Here is a 24,863-nt window from a genome sequence, read left to right on the forward strand (position 1 = left end):
GCATGCTTTTTCCTCTGAGTGGATTATTTTACCTTTTTCTGTTTGTGCTTTCAACAATAGGACTGACAAATGGAGATACTTCAAAAGCCTCCTCAAAATGACATGACTGATTTTCCCCCTCATTTCACCACAACAAACCTGCTATGATACCGGCGCGTTCTCACTGTTCACTTTTGTAGTGGCACAGTCAGTTCTGTGATCCCAGTAGACATTTTGCTTTTATTGCAGCCCTTTTAACCCCGTTTTCTGGTCTGGGTTTTGTCTCCGTCTCTGCGTCCACCTCAGGGCAGGAGAAGTGACAGTTTGCCAGTGGGTGTATTGAATTGTAATGGTAATCTCGCTAGGAAAAGGGCACACGGTGCAGTTATGTTTCTAATGAGACATGGAGCAAGTAGGCTGAGCTCTACGACCGGTGAGCTGCAGACATTCATCATCTCAAACACACGCTGCTTGAAAGGGGTGAGGGTGAGAGCGAACTGCCCTCTATTGGGAGAAACATAACACTGCAGGTAAGTTATAAAGAGGGAGGAGGAAAAGAGCAACAAAGACAACAGAAAAAGACAGATTGAATAGGGAGTGAAGAGGAGTTGTATTGTAGTGCACTAAAGCGCTGATTGTTTGCAGCTTCATTGTAAAGCAAGACTGTCTGTCGCAGATGATTCATTTGGCTGTAATTGTACACCATACGCGTGAACCACATAATCACTGCAGTCACTAGCCTGAGCCCAGCAGGTAGCCGGGCAGCAGAGGAAGTCCCACCCTGTAGCACTCTGTCTGAAAGAAATTGCAAATTAAAAGAGAACGACGGGTGGGCTTGAGTTCCGGCAAGTGACGGATTCTTGCGGACCACAGCCATACACCTAACAGTAAAATATAACTTTACATATTAATATATGTCTGCAATGTACAGTATTCGTAGTGGGAGATATTTGCTCTCAGCAGTTCCTCCGTTTTGCTTTTGATTGTCAACTTTGATGAAAAGGAAATAAATTTCAAAGAGCCAAAATTAGCCTAGAATTAATTTTTTTTAACGGCACCCCACATGAATACATGGTTAAAAAAGTGCAAACATAATGTTTCCCATGTAACAGTTATTTTGTCAACTAATGTTTTTGACTATTTGATAAATACCCGAGCAGGTTTTGGACTTTTCGGACCATTTATACAGTACAAAAGGTTTATTCCAGACAATGCAAATATACAAAATGTATTTAATTTCAAACTTATTTAGACATAAATGTAATGTGGGGATTGTTGGGAGAAGATGGGATAGAGCGGGAGGGTAATGAGTTTGGGAGAAATGTCTATTCCCTTATATCTTTCGCAGAAACAAGGATGTAATGTCTTGAATGCATATTGAAAAGCTTCGGCCAATACATATTAAAGGATAAGGCTGGCATTATTGTTGCATTTTTCTTACAATCAACACAACCCATTAAGAGCGCCTCTGTGAATTAACTGGGGACCCATTAAAAGACCAAAAGCAGAAATGTGTAGGAGAACTGGTTTCTCAATACTTTCCGACTTGAAGATTCTGCCCGTGGTGCTCAGCCGCTTGCTGTTCCTAAAATAGATGTAAAACAGGTCATAAATACATAGTTTACTTTTTTGAAAGAAAGCACAGTAATATCCTTAAACAGCTGGGTACTGTAGGTTTTACCAAGTATCATTCAAACAAGAGTAAATAATGCATAATAGTATATTTGTTGGAGACTATTCAGCTACAGATTAATACACATTTGATGCTTGAGTATTTAAGGCAGTGTGTGTGTGGCATCTGAAAATAAAGTGCGATGCCCATTTGTGTTTTTTGTTGATGGAGCTCCATGGCACAGATGCTCCAGCTATGTGTAAGCAGAATAAATTCATTGAAAATTCATGGAATTTGTTGACGATAACAAAAATATCAACTCCCATCGCCTTTATCTTTTAGTGTAAATTGATTTCTCAGTAGGATAGAAGTGTTATTGATCTCTTTTTAGGTAAACAATTGAAAAAGATCCACAGGAAGAAGTGTGAACAATATTACAAAGACCAGCACCAACTGTGGTAGACTACGCCTGCTCTTCTTAAGGTTTCTTACATTTGTTTTCTGCTTTTTTCTGGGGGGGGGGGGGATTTTCCTTATCTGTTGCCAGGGTCCAAGGACAAAAGGTGTACAGATTGTAAAGCCCCCTGAGGCAAATTTGTGATTTGTGATATTGGGCTATATACATAAATTGGACTTGACCTGTATAATACCTGTGTTCAAAGAGAAACATACCAACACTCACTAAATGGCAAGATTCCCACCAATATTTAGCTTTGATCGCCTGGGGCCAAACCTTCTCAGTGGCATTTAGAAACATATTTAGTATAGTTCAGAACATTACCCACTGAAACAGAAAAGCTTTTCCGCCTGACCCAGAATTGATATTCAAGTTGTTTTCATCCACACTGGTTTTCAGCTTCCAAAACTGTTTTCCTTTCTACTTTTCTACCAGAGTGGGTCCTTAAATCTGCACTTTGAAGTGAGGCTAGCGTCTGAAGTGCGAACATATACGGGGGAGTTGGGGGGAGTTTTAAATAGAGGCTTGGCCAAAATATGTTCAAGGAAAACCTTGGATCTTACCCCCAACACCCCCCTTCCTCATGCTCAGTTTGGGCTCTCTCCAGGCTTGCTTTAATTGTGTGACAACCAAACAACAAACATACTGCTCAGGACATAAATAAATAAGATTATGGTATACATTAAAAAACTAAAACTTTATACTAAAGCCACATCCATCTATTGACTTTAACTTTACACAACATGAATGTTTACCTATATGAGTTCCTTCCAGATCCCCAAGTGCAAATTGTATTTCTCAAGACAGCATGCATGCGGTTGTTGGAGAAGGTGTTGCATCGTGTTTGACTGTCACACAGAACACCTGAGGGGGAGGCAGCAGCTTGATCAAACCTAGCGCTCAGCAAATCAAATAAGTTTGGAGGATTGTATTTTGCATTCATTGTTTTTTCTGCTTTGTTTGCATCTCCATCAGCTGAAAGAAAATGATGTGCTTGGCTGTGGCAATCTCTGCAAGAGAAGCTCCATATTGCAAGAGGGAAAAATAAATTGCTTTTTTTTTGCCAACATCATGGCTCTGTGTGGATGTGAGAATGAATTTCAACAGCGTCGTGATTAGTTCCATATCAGATGGTGAGATGAGGGATACGTTGCTTAAAAGATAGCATATCCCTATGCAACATCTGCACAGTAGAACCATTATATATATATATATATATATATATATATATATATATATACAAATATTTGTGTTACATTCTCTTTAAACATGATTCAAATGTACAATTCAGTCACAATGTTTCAGTCTCACTCCTGTTAAAAGGACCACTTGTTAATCAATCTGTCTCCTTCCCTTCATTCATAGTCTCACTGTCTTCATCTCTTTCCTTTCTGGTACTTTTCTGTTGTTTTCACACTATTCCATGGTTTTACTTTTTCCTTCCTTTACCTCATCTATTTTCCTGCTACTTTCTCATCACTTTCGACTCGCACCATCATTTCTCTCTTGTTATCCTTTCGCTTGTGCCATCACCTATCTTTCTTTACCCTTCCGTTTCCTGCCCTCTTTTATCTTAATCTGCTCCTGACACACATCTTCTCCCTCTCTGCCCTTGCAGGGCGGAGGCACCAGGCTACCAGCGAGTGCTGCAGGTGGACCTGGAGGTGAACGGGCTGATGGTGATTCAGGGGGGAAGAGAGGTGACGTGGCAGGTGGAGTATCCGCTCACCCGCACCTTGACCAGTGAGGTGCCAACTCTCATCCGCCTGGCTCCGCAGGACCTGGGTGGCATCGTGCCACTAGCCATGGTGAGCAGTGCGTGGTTGAGCTGTGGACGTTGGAAGCTTGTGTGCATGCAGCATGGATGTAGAAAGAGAATTGGATACAGTGTTGGAGACGGGGGCCCCTTTTGTTCACATGAAAGTTGCTCAGTGAAGCCAAAAAAGCTGGACTGCTGTGTATACCTGGATCTTACGCAGTCATGGGGCCCAGAGAGCAAGTGTACAAGTGTTTCCAACTTTTACGACCTAATGATTCAAATAAGCGATATTTAAGTGTTCATACTGGGATTTTGATTTACCTTAAAAAGTATCAGCTGATTTAAAGACATCTCTTTCCCAATGTTTGTCTATGGGGGAAAGTTTTTGTTTGTGCCCAATAGCATCATGTGCTTGACCCGGATGTTTTAATTCCACGGTTTGGCCACTATATCAAATTGGCTTCTTAACCCGACACTGTTCCTGGGGGTTTGGTATGCAGACATTTAGTCGTCTATAGTCGTTGAAATCACTCATTGTGTTACCTAAAAGTCTTTTTTAACACAGGTTAAGGTAAGATTACACCATGACCAGTGATAATACTTGATTCTGATTGGGTAGGAGATGTGTGTTATTTTCAATATACCGACCAGGTCTGACATCATCTTTCCAAATCATCATGCAGAAGGAATATGTATTTTGCACTTGTGGGAATCTGTTCAAATTCTAACGTAGCAACATACGTTTAAACATAACTTTATCCTTTCAGGTCTATCAGAGACCGATCCGAAATAGACAAATGGAAAATACAAGCATCCAAAAAGGACTGGAGGACGTGCAGATAGAACTGAGGATAATTGAACACGTCATATACCATATGTCATCTCTACGTCTCGCCTCGAGAATCACATTCTTCTCTTGTGATGATTATGACACAACAGGGGATCCAAGCAGATAGCGAGTGCGCTCAGATCCACTTACTGTAGGTGTCGACACACGGACCTGAGACCTGCACAGTGGTGGAGGAAATATTCAGATCCTTTACTTTGGTACAAGTACTAATACCACACTGTAAAAATACTAATAAGTAAAAGTCAAGCATTGAAAATGTTAGCTAAGTAAAAGTATGCAAATATAAATCACGGAAAAGTACTTAAAGTACTAAAATCATAAAAATGTCCCATGTGACTAAACTATTACATAAAATATCATTATATTATCATTACTCATGCATTAATGTGTAAACAGAGATTTACTGGTGTAGTTGGTGTAGGTGGAGCACATTTGAACTACTTTGCATAGGACTGCAACTAATGATTCTTTTCATTATGTTTCATATATTCATCATATATAATCATCGAGAAGTTGGAACCATGAAATGTTTTATTTAAACAAATGGCTCAAACTAAATATTTTCAAATACATTTTCTGTTAATCGACTCCTATCGATTAATTGAATCAGCCCTAGAGTAGTTATATTTTTAGTATATATTTTTGGGTAATGTCATATTATATTAGCACTTCATATGATTTGTATGCAAAAATCTTAATCTAACTAAAGCTGTAAATAATTGTGGTGTAAAAAAAAGTACCACATTTTCCTTAGAATTGTAAAAGGAAATACTCAAGTACCTCAAATTTGTACTTAAGTAAATCTACAATTACAGTAGGTTAATTACAGTCCACCACTGGACCCCCGGTAACACGACGGACCCCGACACTTTCGGAAGTGTAGAAGCAATAGACAGCAGAGAAGAAAAGATTACTGCATGAAGTAATCCGCAGAATGAGCTTAAAAGCAAAATAAAACGTATACATCCATGGATGTCACTTGGCAACGGCTCCTTCCACTTGTTGGAGAGCAAATACTTAAACTTTTATCATATTTCCATTTAAAGACTGAATTTTCCCACAATAAGAAAAAACAATTATCATGGGCATCCAAGCGGGATAATCTTCTGGTCCCTTGTTGTGATCCTTTGACCTCTGCACTGCACGGTAAGAAACGTTCAGACTCTTTATTAATGATGATAGAAGAAAATATAACAAAATTACAGTTATCCATTGGCTCCTAAAGGCCCAAGTATTTTTTAACACAAAGCTTGCTCTTTTTAATTGCCAGTAATCTGGTTAATACAGCTCTCAGACTTTGCTGACTGAGAAGTTAATTGAGTTTGGATTTAGAAAGTCCAAACATGGGTGCTTTGGCAAGTGGCGTAAGATTGCTAATTGTATTATGATAATGACAATGTAAATTGTTTTTTTAAAATGAAAGGGAAACCACTTAGTATGCCGCAAAGAGATAAGAATGGTTTTAAATGTTTTCCTCCCTGATAATGGCCACGTAAAAATCGAATGCCCTCGAGCTCTTCATAAACTTTTATTATGACAGTTTTGTGAGGCAGCAATTTACAGCTGATATATGCTTTCTGGTCAGTAGAGCAGCTATTGGACTAGACTTTTTACTTTTAATTTTGGAATGACTAATAACTAATAGACAAACAAAGCATTGAATTAGAAATGCAACATTTTGAAAGGTTGCCTTTTGAATAAACTTGAGACAGAGAGCACAAATTCCACAAGACAGAACCTATACTATATGTTAACAATGATAACCACCTTTACATATTTTTAGTGCAAAATAAGATGGATAAAACCATTGCGATCAAGACAATAAAATGTGTCTTGACACAAATTAGATCCCCTGGCATCATCAATGTTATTGCCTTACAGTAAATAGTTAGTCAGACATGAGCGTTAGACATGCAGAGTTTGCTAAAAGTGCTTATTAAATGACAGTATACTTAGAAGTTAGAACATAAATCATCTTAATGTTTATCTGCTGCATCAACAGCAGGAACAAGGAACAGCAACACGGCTCAACTGCAAACAAAGCTCCAGGACACATGGCCGACAATCGTCTGACCATCACTCAGACAAACAGCTGTGAACTTGCCCTGATAACCTTAATGACCAGCTGATAATCACAAAAGATAAGAAGGGACCAGGTCACGTCTCTGATGGGGAATAACATTGACCAAGTGATAGCGGAAATAAATAGGTTTTCAGGCTGAATAACAAAACATCAGCATAAAAATCTCTTCTGCCTGAAGTTTTCTATATGACTGTAGAGATACGTGAAGGTCATCTGAGGATTTGTGGAGGTATACATGTAGAATTTTATGTGGAATGAATTGGGAGCCCATGCTGGGAGGGACATGATTAATACAATCTTCCTTTTGTTTCTGTTTAATTCACAGAAGCATTACAGAGTGCAGCTCTGTTTCTACATAAACCAGAGCAATGCCTGAGATCTTCGATACTTTACCCAGAACTTTGCCAGAAACAACTTAAAAGAAAAAGAAAAACGAACTACTTGGTGTATCATCAGATTTGTTTGTTGGCATTTTGATTTTCTACATTTACACATTACATCCTTTGCTCATCTGCGTACAGAATGCCAGACATCTCAGTCCCATCTCTCTGTGATCACTTCTGGCCTACACTCCCACGGAGAAGCACACACATGCACACAAGCATGAAATACATGCTGTCTTCACTTCACAGCTGCTGTAAACTGGCCTTTTAGATGAGTGAAATTGTGACAAGTATGTATGAGAGTACCAATGAAGAAAGGTTGAAGGTAAAAAGAGAGAAGGGAAGAGACGGAAGTGACTCAGAAAGTACAAAAAAACAAGTACGGAAGATGGCCGCTTCAGACCGGGAACAAAATTGGTGAGAGTTTTGGGCAGTGTTGGGAATACTGCAAAAATAATTCCTTAGATAATAATTAGAAAGTTATTTCTTAAACATGCTCCATTCACTGCATACAAATCCTGCAGCAATAGAGGCTTTCATGATCATTTGTTTTGTCCAATCTATGAGGCTAGACTTTGATATTTTAGAAAAGCTAGTTCAATGCTGAATACGCCTCAAAAAAACATTTATCATTTAACATTCACTTTAAACTTAATTTCTTCAAAAAAAAATGAGAAGAGGAATTCTGGCATTGCAATGAGATAATTACACTTATCCTCAAAGCAATTCCCCTTGTTTCAGGAATATTTAATGAATCATTATCTTCAAACAGGACAGAATAAGAGCGATCGCTGCGCTTATAGGAGGAAATTACCGCTCATGTTGGGACATTCTTCTGTTGATTTGTGTGAGAAAACTTCAGTCGATTGAAAAGGAGTGTGTTTTAAAGATTCAATAACACATGGTTTGTTCAGATGAAGACTTTCTGAAATGTGGTGCATCTTTTAGAAACTGATCTCTGGTTCAGATTATAACATACTCTTTGAATCAATAGATTTAATAGCTCTCAAAACTCTCCAATGATCAAAAGTGTAAACAGAAGAAGCTAAAAGAATCTTTTGGAGATACTGTATTATTTTCCTAGACCCCTTGTACATTATTGAGATATTGTGAACTCAGTCAACTCGAGATGTGAATGCCGTCACCAGCTTAAAAGACAGTATACGCAGAGAACATGCCAACAGAGCTTTACTGCATCCTCCCATCAATTTGGTTTCCGTCTCTTGCCACGCTGTGTCTCTCTTTTTGGCTCATTAGAAGAGACAGTGTGGCCCCCATAGCTCTTTACAGTACATCCCAAATGCTATCATTAGAATTTTATTCATAGCTTCTGAAAGAACTCACTCAATAATATTAGCTTTGTTTCCGCAGTCCCATAGCATTATAATCAAGACTATTAGCGGGAAGCTCAATTTACCCCCCCCCCCACCCTTTTTGGTCACGGGTGAGCGCCTTTTGTCTGGAATAATTAGGTTTTTTGGGCCAAATTGAAGCGTTTCCTCCGTATTGACTCCACACCAGCGTTTGACAGATAGCGATGGGCCGAGGCAGCAAGGAAACGTAAATGGTAAGAAGTTGTGTCCTCTGAGAGACAAACAAGTCAAAAGGAAAAGCACTCCTCCTATTTGTAATTCACACACACACATAGTGCAATCACAGAATCAGGGCCGGCCAGTGGTATTCAAGCAGGCTGCCATCAGTCACGCTGTCACACTGTCAGGAACTGTATTTGGAAATGGCCCGACAGAGCACTAATAGGCTGTGCAGTGAGGCTATCCACCGGCATGCTCAGAGTCCTCAAGGCACTATTAGCCATCTGCATGCGACCATGATGCCCCTTATAGCTTAATTAAGTCCTCTTGTGTATATATGGGCCAGTAATTCACTGCTCTATCTTTCCCCTGTGCATTCTGACAACATTAATTCTCCCTTTCGCTCTTGCCCCTTGTGGATTCAGCTTCACACACCAGGCTTGTTTCTTATCTCTGGTCTTTATTAGCCTATACTGCAAGTCTGAGAGAGAGACAGAAAGATAGCCAGAGAGATAGATCAAAATAAGGAAACTCAGTTTAACCCAGCAACACTTATCGGGTTATTTATTTTACTCTACAAGGCTGTGTTTTTCTTTCTATTAGTTATTAATATACCTCCATTAAAGCCAGACAGATACCGGAGTTTTGAGACAGATATTTATTTAGCATAAACTAATAAAAATGTTTGATAGGGATCCCTTCTTATTACTTTCTTATTACTTATTGGCCAACATATTCGCCTGTATTTTAATTAGGCCTGTAACTTCGATATTGATTAATCTGCTTATTATTTTCTCCGTCCACCTGACGCATGTACGATCCATTACTCATTTTGAGTAAATGTGCATATAAATGTGAAAATCGACAATCCGGTGTATCGATTGGACTCCTACACACATTAGAAACAAGAAACTTGCCCTCCGGTGTTAAAAACTTTAGTCGAGCTGCCTTTGAGCAATTTATACAGCCCTCATTTGCTCCACTAAAGTTGCTCTGTGACCAGAGTAGGAGTCACGGCATGTTCTAAGTGTGCATGTTTGTAACTTTGAGCATGAGGCAGTGTTGCAGAGTAAGAGCAAAACTCCCGAGATGAATAACAGACACACTATGTGCATGTCCTTTGTGCTGCACACACAAACTTTATTTTACTCCTACCACCCAACATCTCTCTCTTCCCGCTCTGGCCCAGGATGCCGCTTCTATGTATGTCAGTCAGGCTTTACTTTGAAGCTAAGCCTGTCCATTCTGTAATTTGTTGTTGTGCGTTTGTTTATTTTTTGTTGGCTTGCCTTCCATCACAGTTTCCCCACACTGTCAGTCTGGCTTGAGAGTCTTCTATTTGGCTCGCTCAGGGCCAGGGTTCAGCACAGTGCGGCTCTGCTGACTTATTCTTATCAAATGGCCCCCAGAAACAGCAGAGGAGCCCTCACAATACGGACAGGCTTTATCAGGGGCGGCCGATTTACCACTGCTGACTTTGGCATTTTCTCGCCTAATGTTAAAGAGCGAGAAAGTATGAGGAGGGGAAAAACAACGCAGGCTTAATATTTAATCTCACTAAAAGTATTCAGAGCTCACAGTACACAATAACACAATCCAACAGATTGTGAGGCCAACAGGTTATGCAATAAATCAATATCTAATTAATGAGGAGAATATAAATCACCGCAGGTCCTGATTTAATAATCAATAATGGTATTTCTTACTCCTGTTCATGGCAAAATGCCCTCAACTGGCCCCCACACTCTTTATTTGCTAATACTGCAATTAAAGCTGCTTTGCCAATTGTGTTAAATCAGTGGAGACAAAGGAGTTGATTATTCACTTTGTTTTATCCTAACCTGAGATTCAACTAACATGCGTGCTTTATGTCGAGTGTACACAGTACGGGCAAAAGAGAAAACATAATCTTACTAAATGATCCTGTAAATTAGGAACTTTGTATTCATCTATACTCAACACTACACTTAAAGTTCTCTCAGGACTAGCTACAAAAAAAAAGTTAAACAGTTGCACCTGAAATTACATTTTTCTCAAAAAAGTATTCCCCCCCCCTCATTTCCATCACGTCCCTCGTCATTTCAGTTATCAGCACCTTGCTGCGGCTTCTCTCTGACTTACAACTTTGCAGTGCAGAATAACTTGGTACCTTTTTTTTCTCCCCCAAGCCATAATCATAAAAAGATTACATTCTATGAACAGCGCTCTCCCTCTGCTATTGTATCACTAAGTGGAGGGAAAATCCTTCGGAGGTGTTGATTCCCCTGCCCTTGTTTTTATTTTATCGTGCTGCTATTGGCTGCGAGATGTCCGGATGTATGCGAGTAGCAGTGGAACGCTGTATAGGTGCTGGAGGGAATATACTTGATAATTGATATGAACTGAAAAGTTGAGATTGCTGCAGCGGTTATATAATTCCCTTTCACAGGCGCTGTAGGTCAACATGGTACAAGGACCTGTGAGCTTAATGTCAGTCACAGCCGGTAAATGAAAGTTTGTGGTTCTCCGTGGGTCTGAGGTGTTCAGTCAATGAATTGCTGGATGTGTTGAGCAAAGGTGATGGTCCTAAGTTAAACTCCTGCCCCTCCTCCTCTTTTCCCTTTGAATAAGTGTGTCGCATTAGTGATTAGCCTCCTCGGCTTCCTCCTCCTGAGCTGACAGTATACTTTCTCTGGCACAGGGTGTATTGCAGCGATGTGGGGCACGTCACACACACATGATGTGGTGTAGTGACTGCTTCATTATAAAGCCAGGCAACAATCATCAAATGTATGGAAATGTTGTTGCTTGTTATTCTGGTACGATCTTCATATTGGATTTGTGTAAAAAAGAAACAAGAGATGTAGGTTGTAAACAAGTCATATGGACTGCCAGGTAACTTCATTGGACATTTTTTACATTTTTTACATCCGTAGAGTTGCAAAGGTTGGAAAGATTTCGGGAAATTCTTCAAAAAATACCAGAAGATTTCCAAGGGAAAGGAATTTTCTTTGCACAATTTAAATTTGAATGCCTCTAATGATAGTGTACAGAAGATTAGGAAAGGGGGATGACATACAGCAAATGGCCATGTGTTGAACTTGAACCCTGGACCGCTGTGGTGAGGACTCAGCCTTTATACATAGGTTGCCCATAAATCGCCCGTAGATGTAAATTTGATTGTGAAGTGTTGTCTAATATTTAACCCTGTGATGGACGATGCAATACAATTAAACTTACTCATTTCCATACACAGATGGCTGGACGTTTACAAAAAAGTTAAATTGTTTCAATTATTTCAAACAGAGTTGACTGCTGACACAGTTATCATACCTGTCAACCCTCCCGTTTTTGCCGGGATTAATCCCGTATTTTTACTTCTATCCCGTTTTTCTCCCATTTAAATATTTTCCCGTAATTATCACGTATTTTTAACCTTTAAAAAATAAAATAGGCCTAATTAAAAAAAGTGTAAAGTGGCCTCCGTAGAGCAGATGGCAGTATTATGTTTAACTTTAGCTGAAAAACGTTTTCCGCCAGTAAACACACAGAAGAATAAAACAGGAACAATAACACAGAAGAAGGTGAAAACATATGATGAGAGTCACAGTGAACGGGAGATAGATGGAGACGCAGTTGTACCTGCCAAACAAGTTAAAACTTTATGCAACACAAATGGGAGGAGACCTTCCCTTATTTAATAATAAGCAGAGTCGGGCAAACTCGTGCTTTTTGTAAAGTGTGCCATTCAGATGTTAGCATCGCACACGGCGGAATAAGCGATGTTCGCCAGCATGAACAATCGTCCAAGCACAAGCACGCCCAAGAGGCACAAACCATACACTGTCAATGACTTCATGTGTGACAAGAAGTGTGTCAGGAGGCAAACCAAGTGACCAAAGCTGAGGGAAAGATGTCGATGTTTTGCACTAAAAATAATGTAGCCTTCAGCTTCTGCGATGATTTCAGTTGCAGTGTAGTGGACATGTTTCCCAACTCTGTCATCATAAGGAAGTAGGCTACTCGTCGGGGGAAACAAAAGCCACACAACTCATCAATCATCAAATAAATTGATAATAATAAATAAATAAAATACATAAATCTTATAAACATGTCTGTACAAGTAATACATACTTTAAATAAACATGTATTTCCTGAATGTATGTACCCGTCCCTTAAGTGTTTACGGTTACATTGGTGGCTGAGAGCTGTTAAGATATGGGCGGAGTCCGTCAAAAAATGTCCCTTATTTTGAAATTCCAATGTTGACAGGTATGCAGTTATACTTGTAAACTGTTTATATCAAAGACCAGTATAGAAAGATACCAACAAAGATACTACAAAAGCGAAATAGTTGATATTGTCTTACGAGTCTTTTCGTGATAAGTTTTTCTTGAATGCGTTTGTGGTTTTTGAAATAGTGCATCTTTAGGCAGTTCCCAGGATCAAAATGCCCTCAGCCAATCTAGGAGACAAACCCAAAAGTGATTTCAAACATCCTCCATGGCCACCCAATCACCAGATCTCAGGAATACATATATTTCTCAGAGTTTTGTAGCTCTGATTCCCCAACACTAGTCTGCCCTGTCCTTGAGCTTGCTGACATTCATACACACTGAGTATTCTCTAAAATAAAGGTGCTTCTGTAGGTTGTCTGCTAGCTTACACATCATTCATCCACAATCATATCAGCCCCCACACACTCCCCCCTTTTATCCCGGCTGCACAGAAGCGTAATGGTCTTTTATCGATTCTTCCCTCTCTCGCCGTCGTTCTTCTCTGGACTGCAATGAGAGGTTGTTAAGATAAGCTGCTGTGTGAGGGAGCCATGCCTCTTCTTTCTTTTTTATGAGCTGGGCGGCAAGAGTGTGTTTGTGCTTAAGTGTGTGTCATGTGTGCGTATATAGGTATGTACACATTGGTGTATATGCAGCATATGTGTGGAGGATAATAATAGCCCCTTAGAGACATGAGTGTGTATCTGCATCATGTACAAACAGGCTCCATGAATAGGACATGTATTTCAGCCCTTCATAACCCCAGGAGGGTATTGAGTTGGTGTGAGTAGGGAAAATTTCATGAAAAAAAAATACAGCCTTTTGTGCTTTAATGCACGTACGTCTAAAGCTTATTAGCACCTCTCTTTTAAAAGTGTTGTTCCGCAGTTAATGGCTCATTAAGTGAAAAGAGACACGTGGATGTACAGGACACACGTAGAACACTTTATATACCTTCTAATTGTCTCCAGAGAATGTATTGTACATTCTGTCTCTGCCATATAATCATGAGGTGTTCATTGTTCACAGAGGAACAGGGATGAGAGTTGATGAAAGGTCTCAGATGGCAAGGGTTGGCTTGATCGCATAATGTGCGTAAATGTCAGAAATGTGATTCACTGTTAAATTCAAAGGACAGACAGGGAGAGGGTATCATTTCTAAACTCCCCACATGTCTATTTACTTGAACACATCCAGTATACACCCACAGGTTTGTATTATATCACCATGATACCTGGAATGCATAAGAAGCCAAATGATTTTGCATCGACTACGTACTGAATAGCACTAAATAGCTCACTTCTTTCCTAATTTATTCTCTACCTCGACCTAGCTTCCAGGAACAGATTTTGTATTCCTAAATTGCGGAGAGAAGGATTTGTGATAAACTGTGCCAGTCATGTGAATATGTAAAATAAATTGTGAATCTTTTGCATGCATTTTATCGGAGTAGTTTTAAACCGTGTTTTCGTGGAAACCCCTGTGAAAAGTCGTCATTGGATGGCATTGTACAATTTAAAAAGACCCTCAATAGATGCCTCACTGAAAGCCATGATGGACAGTTAATAACATCGCCCGTGTCAGAGCACGGCTCAGGTTTGTTCGAGTCCTCTCTCTGAGATCTCTCTGAGTATAAGAATAGTATACTACGGTAGCATATTGTACACCTGCCCATAGCTTTGTTCTTAATTTCCACTCACGAGCAAAAACAAAAAAATTTAGACTAGCTTTAGTAGAAAAAAATATTTTATTCTTCAAAGAATATCTAAGAGTAGACTATTGACATTCTGGATGAAATAACTTCCAAACAGATGTCAGAGGGAGCTATCAGAAAACAGAAAACAGTGATGTGAGAAAGAAACAAGGCAGAGAAGACCTCTTATTAATAGGCTTGGAATTCCTTTATCTACAGTGGAGCTTTAAATGATAGATTTTCTCTCAGAAGAAGCATGAGGGTGAAGAAACAAATCAAACAGCAAGGCACCATTTTGATGAACAAAGAGCTGTCTGGAGAGTTTTCGTTTGCCTTTCAAAGTTGTAGGCCTCTTAGTAGTCTTTTATTGAAACTAAGCTGTGATGAGCAGGATCCACTGTAATGGCATATCCTCTGTACAGCCAACACATTGAGTTTAAGGATTATCCGACGCTGTCTTAATTGATCTCATTATCTTCATCCTGCTCTTCTATAAGGCCTTCAATTCTCAAGTGCATCTTGTGATATCTCTTTGACGCCTGCAATTTGACATAAAGTACTATTGTCAAAGTTGTGTTCACTTGAGAGGAGTGTCGGGGAATAGCTGTCAAAGACTCGAATGATTGTAAATGATCCTACATCACTGTAAATCCTTAATTAAAGGGGAACTCCACCATCTTACACATCAGAGTGTGTTTACAGGTCTTAGGGAGTACTACTGCATGTGAAACGTTGTATAACGCCTGTTGTGGCTCCAGAGGGAGCTGTGTGAAATCTGATAAATGTCCCCAAGAGATATCACTTGCATAACAAACCTGAATCTCTGTCGGCGGTAGAGTTGCATTGTGGTTAATGTAGGCGCCGAGTCTTGACCAAGAAGAAGAATGCATCTAATTAAAAGGTTATCTCTGTCCATTGTGAGTCTGACAATGTTATAGAGGTTCTTTTAAAAGTTATGTAAAAAAATTATATTTTTCCATTTCTAATTGCAAACATTAAATATAATCTCAGCAGTGCAGCAGATCGAGTGATTGGTTAATCATCAACAACCGTTGTGATCGTTGCACAGTATTAGCACAAACATCCGTGTGCTTAATTATAGAATCCCTGTGGAAGTTAATATTAAAGCTTATGGCTGCTCATCACCATGTTGGGCTTGAACACGTTTCAAAGGCACATGTGATGTGAAGGGACTCAGATGGCAACTATAGTCGACAAAAGCAGAAAATGTGGCCCTCTGAATATATGGTATAGAACACACTTTAGCGGCAAGGCTTCAGGCCAATACAAGACATAGAAAGCATTTGATCTTTTACATGTGTTGCTTTACATTCTGGAAACATGCAGTATAATATCAGAAATATAGAGTAGAAGGATTCTATACTATATTTCTGATCTTAAACTTCAAATACTTGGCCAACACTCGTCAGATCTGCTGACAAACGCTGTTTAAATGTTCTTCGGATCAGCTTGAAAACGGGGATTTAGCTTTCACTGTTTTAGGTCAACAATGGTGAAACAGCCTCCTCCTCAGCTGAGTCAGAGCTACTTTCTAACTTCTAAAATGTGTGTGTACACATTGGCCTTTTCTAATTTGTCGCTTTGTTTTATTTGCTCTTATTGTGCACTTTCATTCAGGTCATTGTCTGTATCGTACTACTTCTGAGATAGCAACAAATCATATTTCCCATAAGATTGGAGTATTCCTTTGAGACTTATTGACATAAGAAAGGTTCTAGTCCGTTATATTAGCTTATTGCAGATATATCCGTATCATGATTGTTTGCACTTCTTGTACGTCGCTTTGGACAAAAGTGTGTGCTAAATGAACTGTAATAACATATGTATCTGCCAATAAGTAAATTGCAGTACAGAAATGCCAAAGATGTCGGAGGTTATTTAGAAACGGTGTCTTAATTAGAGACCGTCATTCCCAATTTAGTATTCCAGCAATTGCCCAAAAACGACATATGTTGTAGTAAGCCCCCCAGCGGCCATATTTATTATGACTCTTGTTCATCGGGAGCAATGGAGGAAGTCATGGTCACAGTATTATAGAGCCACAAAGTACGCAGAGTGGGGAGATCCGCGGGGATCAATGACTCCGTCATGCTGTAGTTGTTAGTCCCAACAGTCACTGTGTGGTTAGCACTAAGCCTGTTTTATATCTTTCTGTTTTCCCCTCCAGGACACGCAGATCCTCAACACAGCTGTCCTCAATGGGCGAACAGTCGCCGTGCCGGTAAAGGTGGTCACCGTAGGAACAGACGGAGCGGTCTCTGATGTAACCGAGTCGGTGGTGTGCAGGTCAACAGATGAACAGGTTATCAAGGTTCGTGGGTACTGTGTGTTTGAGCAGCTGCATTTCATTGTACCTTTTTCCAATTAGTATTTATTGTCTCCTGCTTCATGGTCAGCTTTCTAGTGGTTCGTCGGTGGGTGAGCAGAATGAACAAAAAGAAAGTGATTTCTGAACATTACTCTGGGAAGCAGGTGCTGAATATCCTCCAGCAAAATAAGATTTATTTTTTTATTTTTTTTTGTCTAATATGCCAGAATTTGAGAGCTTCTCCTCAGGTCACAGATCAATATCTGGGAAATTCAAAAAGAAAGAAAGAAATCAACAACAATTTGCTGTCTTTATTGAACAGGCTACTGAAAGAAAGCATTTTCCCTGCCGTTGTGCTTTTATGTGTATGTGCTCCTGCGTCCTGCGCACAGTTATGCACGCCTTCGTTAATAGATCCTGATTCATAAAATTAAAAAAAAGACACAACCTAAATGAAATGTGGTTTTATTGTAAGGAGTCAAAATACAAATATGAGCAGTGTTTCTAGAGAGTCGGAGCAGAATATAAAAATGTTTAAGAGAAAAAGAATAAACCAGATAAATAAAATAAAAGTTTGCTTGAATTTGATCATCTTGTAAAATGACATTTCTTCTTCCTCATCTGATGTGGAGGAGCCACGATTCAAGAAGACGGCAGCTCGGATTTATATTAGACACAATTGCAACTCCAATCTCATTTTACTTTCCTACAGATAAAGTCAAAATAATGTATGTTATTGCATCACAGTTACAGTATGTTATGGAAAAAGTCTAATAAATTAAACACATATAGGTCATTCCCTGCATTAAAAAAGGTTATTTTTTGAAAGCTGACTGTATGTACCAGCAAGAAGATGTTTCTCCACAGCTCCCATTTGCATCTTTATTACCAGTTGTCAATAACATAAGTTTGAAAAAAGGGGTTAAATGTTTGATTGATTTCCTATCTTGCAAGTTTGAAATCTCTTCAGTTGATTTTCATTGGCTTTCTGAAGGAAATTAATCTCAAACCTTATTGAATGGTTTGGGAAATGTTACACAGGATTTGAACAAAATGCAAAACCACTAGTTTAGAGTTAAAGGTGGCACGTAAAAAAAAATTGTTGTTTTTTTTTTTTATTAGAACAACTTTAGATTTAATATCTGATCTTCAACACGTCCCCATTGTATTATGCAAAAAGGGGAAGAAATGAGAAAAATAAACTGGTTGTTCTTAATTGTGAGTGTGCGAGAGAAAAATAATAGTGTTGCATGTATGTGTGTGTTATATTGGAGCTCATTTGTTGTGTTTCTGTGTACCGTACATGCATATGAGATAGAAAAGAAGCAGCAGATCTCTCAAAGGGTTTAATTATCCACTGAAGAAGTATCACATATTGTGACGCTGACCTCGGTTGCATACTCCCCTGCCCACCCGTCTAGTTTTTGAACAGTATGCGGTACCCCTCCTTTCTCTCCACCCTATTTTCAAAGGAAAGTCATAATCAAAAATATTGTTGATCAGAAGGCCTCTCCATCCTCCCTCACTGTTTCACAGAACATTGGAAGAATAAGTCCTTCTCGCAGCACGGAGCTTACCCTAAAATGACCCCGAACAACGCTCTTCCAAACCTAAACAATTGTAGAGCATAACATATTAGTATTTTTTCTTAATTTAACCCCTTCACTACAAATAGTATCTAGTTGTGCATTACCACGTTTTCAAAGCATACCGTACATTTTAATGTTGACTGTAGTAGAGCTGAAATGATTGGTGAATTAATTGGTTTGTCAATAATCATCAGATAATTGCTTAATCATTCAAGTCCTTTTTAAAGCAAAAATACCCACAAATGACGTGTTCCAGCTTTTCAAATGTGATTTCAAATGTATTGGCTGATTTTTTCAGTCTTCTGTGATAGCAAATCCAATATCTTTGGGTATTGGACTGTTTTTCAGAAGAAAAAAAAGCAATTTACCGATACTGCTTGGACTCTGGAAAAACCTGATTGTCCTTATTCCACTCTTTTCTGAGATTTAATAGACCAAACGATTAATAAAAAAATAATCAGCAGATGAATCACTACCATTTTGGCCAGATCTCTCTTGTAAAGAGATAACGTTATCGTTAGCCCTAATTGATTGCCTAACAAGTCGATTCTTAAAGCACAGTGGAATTAGCATGATCTTGCTTGACGTAGCTAATCTATCACACAGAACCCCTTAAAGCAGGGGTGTCAAACTCATTTTAGTTCAGGGGCCACATACAGCACAATTTGATCTCAAGTGGGCCGGACCAGTAAAATCATAGCATAATAACTTATAAATAACGACAATTCCAAATTCTTCCCTTCGTTTTAGTGCAAAAAAGTACATTCTGAAAATGTTCAAATTTTATCTTTTTACTAAACATTATGAACAACATGAAATTACTTAAGAAAAAAAGTTGCAATTTCAACAATAGTGTGCCTCAGTTTATCATTTACACAGGTGCATTACAATTTACAGATCACATTGTGTCTACAAAGGCATAAAAGATTTTGTCACGGGTATCTGGAACAGTATTTTACTTTATGATCATAACAACTAATTTTTACACTTTGCAGGCCGCGGGCCGGTTTTGGCCCCCGGGCCGCATGTTTGACACCCTGCCCTAAAGGGTCACGGTGGAAGTTTTTTTCTGGATCTACTCGCATTACGTTTGCATTCCTTTCACAGTATTTGGACCCATTGGGCCACCATCCTTACATGCAAAGAAAGCAGTAGGTTTCAAAATACTTATTGTTTTCAAATGCAGAACAATCCCTAACGTAAGTCACAGCCAACCTGACAGAGCGGCCCTTCTGTTGTGGATCTACCTCCCCTCGAGACATGATCTCAATGTTTTCCCTTTTCAATGGCGGTCATCTACTCTCCCCGTTATCATAAGGCAATACACAGTGCATACAGTAACGAGTGAGGCCAAGGTTAGCATGACTTAGTGGGGCCTTGTTGCTTTTGACTGGCTTCCAAGTCACTGGGCCAAAAACATGTTAGAATATTTTATCCTTAAATAAAAAGGGAAAAAGAAAATACAGCAGGGAAATGTTTGTTTATCAAATTTGAAAGCTATAGATTAGACTATATCCTCACCCAGGTTTTTTTTTTCTCAAAGGCAGATTGATTTTAAGACGAATGGTAATGTAAAGTTTATTGAACACAAGCAAGCGTTTGGATATTCTGTTTCAACACAAGTTGTACGAGAGCTTGCTCCTTTTATCACAGCCATGTAGAGCCCTGAGGTGTATTAAATAAACCACTCAATCTCACACTAGGATATCATTTTACATTTCTTAGTAAGTCTTTATAGTTTACAAGGATGGAAATTTCACATACTTGTTATAGCAAGAATCCAAGAAATGTTTTATTTAATTTTGAATTTATTTTTTAGGGGAATTTAAGAAATCTTCAAATCCTTTAGAAAATGGCCACAGCAGAAATGTCCTGGAGAGAGATAATGATCCCTGTGAAAAAAGGAAGAAAAATAGGTGAGGCTTAATAGACTCAATGAGGAGTGAAGTTCATTTTTTCAGCTCACTCTCTGGATGGTTGCCTTTAGAAAACCTTTACTCATTCACAAGCAGTATATAACCCAATATTGTGAACTTGCATCAACTGAGAGCGATAATTCTTCAAAAAGAGAAGCAGCAATCTGTTTTTGTTCTTTTAATAAAATGTATACCAGTTTCCATGTACTGTGGTGTAAAATACATTTGAAGACACACAAGCGCTCCTCTCTACATTGACTGTTCTTTAAAGATTACAAGCGAAGCCGCAGTTTGGATTTCCATAAAGGCACTACACTCTAGATATTGTTGAGTTTTTCTTATAGTAGATGCTAAGAACCATGAATATTAGAATGAGAATATTATTTATCTGTATTAGTTTATCTGCCAAGTTCCATGTAAGGCTGTGACTGATGATTATTTGTATTGTGTATTATTCTGTCTATTTCAATTTTTTAGAATTAATGGATTATGCGCTAATAGTGAAAAATGCCCATAAATTCTTCTCAGAGCTCAATATGATTCCTTCATATGTCTTGTTAAGTGCGGCCAACAGTCTAATCTCAAATATATTTAATTTTCAATTATGATGATATAAAACAGAAAAGAGCAGAAAATCCTCTTCTTTTGAGAAGCAGGAAAAAGTAAATGTTTAGCATTTGTTTCTGATTTTCTGAAATCCGTTAAAGTTATTAATCTGTCATTCTTTACGTTATTGAACGTCAGCCCTATTTGAATGGAACACTTTCATACTTAGATTTTCACAGGTGAATGCAACAAACCTCAGTTTGATAATGTTCACAACAACCATGAATTCATGCAAAGCCATCATTTGACTTGCACTGTTGATCCCATCAAATAACACTACGCTACACAATTCTGATATTGATGCGACGCACTTCAAAACACATGACAGATGCATGTGGGTGGATATTGTTTTCTCATCATTGGCAACATGTCGCAGATGACTTGACTATGAACTTTACATTTGATTTATGAAACTGATCATGTGAACAAAACCTCAGGTGAAATCTTAAATCTTTCACTTTGAAGAATTGTCCTTTCTGAAGCACAGCGCTTTCTCATTACAGGAAGACAGAACATGTAGGAGTTACAGTGATGCTTTCTTATGATGAGGGTGAGAGTGAAAGAGTGGGAGAGAAAGAGGAAACGAAAATGGAGGAGGAGGAGGGGGAGGAGGAGAGAACTGACAAGATCCCAAGCTGTCAGTTTTGTTCCTCAGAGATAGGAGGCTGGTCTGACATCATTTGAGAGTAAAGCTGCCAAGTTATATGCAAAGACGTGGAGACAGATGTCTTCTTGTGAGTTGTTACAAAGAAGCAATTCATTACCAGGGACATGTGCTGAAATTACCAGTTGTGCCAATCAAACCTATGATGGTATTTGAGATTGAAAGAAATTGAAATGCAAGTGATTAAAAATGAAAAATTTGATGACAGATTGTGAAAGATTTTGCCCAGAAAAACGTTTCGCTGGGAGTCTGGTGCATTTAAGATAATGACACACTTCAGATGTCCCTGCTATATCATTTCTCCATGTTGGAGACGCATCTGAGAAACCTTGGTAACCGATGCAGCCAATCGTAGTACGGTTTAAGCGATTGCTTTTGTTCTCTCGTTGGATGAAGCAGGTTTTTGTCTTTTCTCAGCTCCATCTGTTAAGTTGGACCAAAGTCACATTACTTGCACACATTAAAGATGCATCCGCGCACATTCAAAACACACACACACACACACACACACACACACACACACACACACACACACACACACACACACACACACACACACACACAACTCAGCAGACCTTACACTTGAGGTTTCATTGAAGCATTCCCAAATATTTCCAACCTGCAGCATCTCAGAAGAGGCTGGACAAAAAGAACAGATAATCTTCCTCAAAAGCGGTCCAAATTTGTTTACTATACACATTATAAAAACATACATTTCTTATAATGACTATTTTTGTAGCGGTTTTCACTCTTAAATTAATTCAGTTGCTTCTTTCTTTATATTTTTAGAGTCCGTCTCTCGTCCTGCCGCTTCTCTTATTTTGCCCTTTTTCCTCCAGGTGTCAGAGCGGTGTGACTATGTGTACGTCAACGGGAAGGAGACAAGAGGAAAGAGCAGGGTGATGCTCAACTTTACCTACAGTTTCCTCAGCGCCCAGCTGGAGATGAGTGTATGGATGCCCCGCCTGCCCTTGCTCATCGATGTGGCCGACCCCGAGCTCAGTCAGATAAAGGGCTGGAGGGTCCCTGTTAGCATGGGCAACAGGAGGTAAGGCCTGATTATTTATTGAAGCTACTATGTATTATTGTTCATTGCTACATCCACAGCTGTAATGCCAGCACAACATCCTTGATCTTTGCTTGTTAAACGAACACTAAATTCTTGACCAAACTACATGCAAAATAGTTTTTTGTCTTCATCCAGTGACTGGATTTAAAAGCACAAGTTGGCCATATTAGAATAGTCCATGGACAAATCCTACATCTTTTATTTAGGTCATTAACCTGAGAGTTTCTTTTTAATAATCCCTGCATGAGAATCCGAATCCCATTTTTCACTTGGTTAAAATAAATGGCGGCAATAAGACATTGGCTTGGTAATGTTGTTGCAGACATATGAGCCATAAAGTGCAGGTGCAGCTGCAGAGGTGGTATAATGAGTGTCTAATAATTCATTGCACTGGTCTCCCAAAAGGTACTTATGCGGAATAAGAAATGAGTAATAATTTTCAGACGTTACAGAGCGTAGCCAAAATTGAAAAAGGACACGGTGCGCAATGATCTGTGCGGCCACATCGTGAGTTGTGCAAATAGTTTTTTTTTGGTTTTTTTTGAGTGGGGGCTTTTTTTCAAACATGAATGCCACTTATTAAAATGAGAAATAACCCTCAAATTAAAAAATAGATGATCACTGTGGGACACTGATTAATTTACATTTAATAATAGCTATTTATGAATTAATTGTATATGTATTGTTAGAGTCAAGATATGACATCCATGCACAATTCATACTCTGAAATGAAAACAATAATTACATGATGTGATCTTTGACATTTAAGTTGTCTTTATTGTTGATATTCAAATGAATATAAAGTGAGAATGTCATGTCACAATTTGAACTCCATATACAATAAATGGAAACATTGCATTGATGCATTAGGTTGCGAGTATGCTAGGCTCCAATTAGCACTAACAGTGGATGTTTTCAAATATAACCGTTGTATTAACTTAAATATGCACGAAGCATCTGTACAGAAAACATCTTTTTAAAGTACATTCCTGCCACAAGGTCACTGCAGTGCCATCTCCCATTGGCTTACACCCCACAGGGTGGCACTCTAACACAAAAACCCCCTGCTGTCCATGCCTGATCCCATCAGTCATGTCTGTCAAGTGCATGACTGCATGAGAAACACACAATATGTGCAGTTTATTTGCATATTTGTATATGCAAGAGAGATAGAGAGAAAAACAACAAAAGGCAAAATGAAGAAAAATAAAATGTTTTCTTGGCATAAGTTCATCATTGTGTGCAAGCTCCAACTTTGTGCGCACTCATTCACATAAGCCCACCTCATTACATGCCGACACATTGGCTGACCCGTCACTCACCGCTACAAACATGACCTGACCTCATGTTTCTGTTGCCAGCCACAAATGTCACCTTGGTTCAGACTGCCATCCCTTCGCTGATGTGGAATAGGGGAAGGGGAGGGCATGTGGAAGGCAGGTTAGGAACTAAGCCAAGCCGTTGGGCCAAAGCATGTTAACCTGTCAGCCCGTTTTTCTGCCTGACCGGCCATGCCTCATTAAACCTAATGGAAACTGTCACCGTCACTCCCCCTGGCCACCTGACTGTTAGAGAGAGAGAGAGAGATGCGAGCAGAGCTGGAAAGTGAAAGCGAGTACAAGTGAGAGAGTTGAAAAATAGATTACAGGAAAGTCAAGTTAGAAATTGATGTATAAAATATAAAGTGAGAGTCAGGCATGCTTTGAGAGAGAGATATGACAGTGGCAATGCACAGGACAGCAAAAGAGAGCTTTATAGTAATAAAGAGTGATGGAAGATGAAGGATGCGGATGGATAAGAGTGATGTACACGCCGAATAGCTATAGCAATGTTTCTTTTCATCGTCAACACGGTTGACTCTTTGGAGCGGATCTGAGTCCCAAGGCCACATTTCACCCGTCAAAGCAGCTCCCACGGCTCAGCATGGAGACAAAGAAATAGAATATGTTGTTGTTGGATATGATGTATTGTAGTAGTTGAGGGAGCAGTTTGTGTCTACAAGCAGTTTTAATATATTTTTTGGAAAGAACTGAAACCTATAGCCTTTGGGAGGTACAGTAAATTCATGACGTAAGACAACCTGCTA

The 24,863-nt window shown here is 39.1% G+C and overlaps 1 protein-coding gene across 1 annotated transcript in view; it reads left to right on the forward strand.

Moving 5' to 3' along the window:
- Positions 1–24,863, forward strand: part of LOC115017192 (transmembrane protein 132C-like) — a 138,437-nt gene that overhangs the window by 99,908 nt on the left and 13,666 nt on the right. The window contains exons 4-6 of the mRNA XM_029445454.1: positions 3,667–3,856; positions 16,793–16,936; positions 22,548–22,756. Of these exons, the coding sequence (XP_029301314.1) occupies positions 3,667–3,856; positions 16,793–16,936; positions 22,548–22,756 (543 nt within the window). The remainder of the gene's footprint in view (positions 1–3,666; positions 3,857–16,792; positions 16,937–22,547; positions 22,757–24,863) is intronic.

This window comes from Cottoperca gobio, chromosome 12, assembly GCF_900634415.1.
Source record: "Cottoperca gobio chromosome 12, fCotGob3.1, whole genome shotgun sequence".
NCBI lineage: Eukaryota > Metazoa > Chordata > Actinopteri > Perciformes > Bovichtidae > Cottoperca > Cottoperca gobio.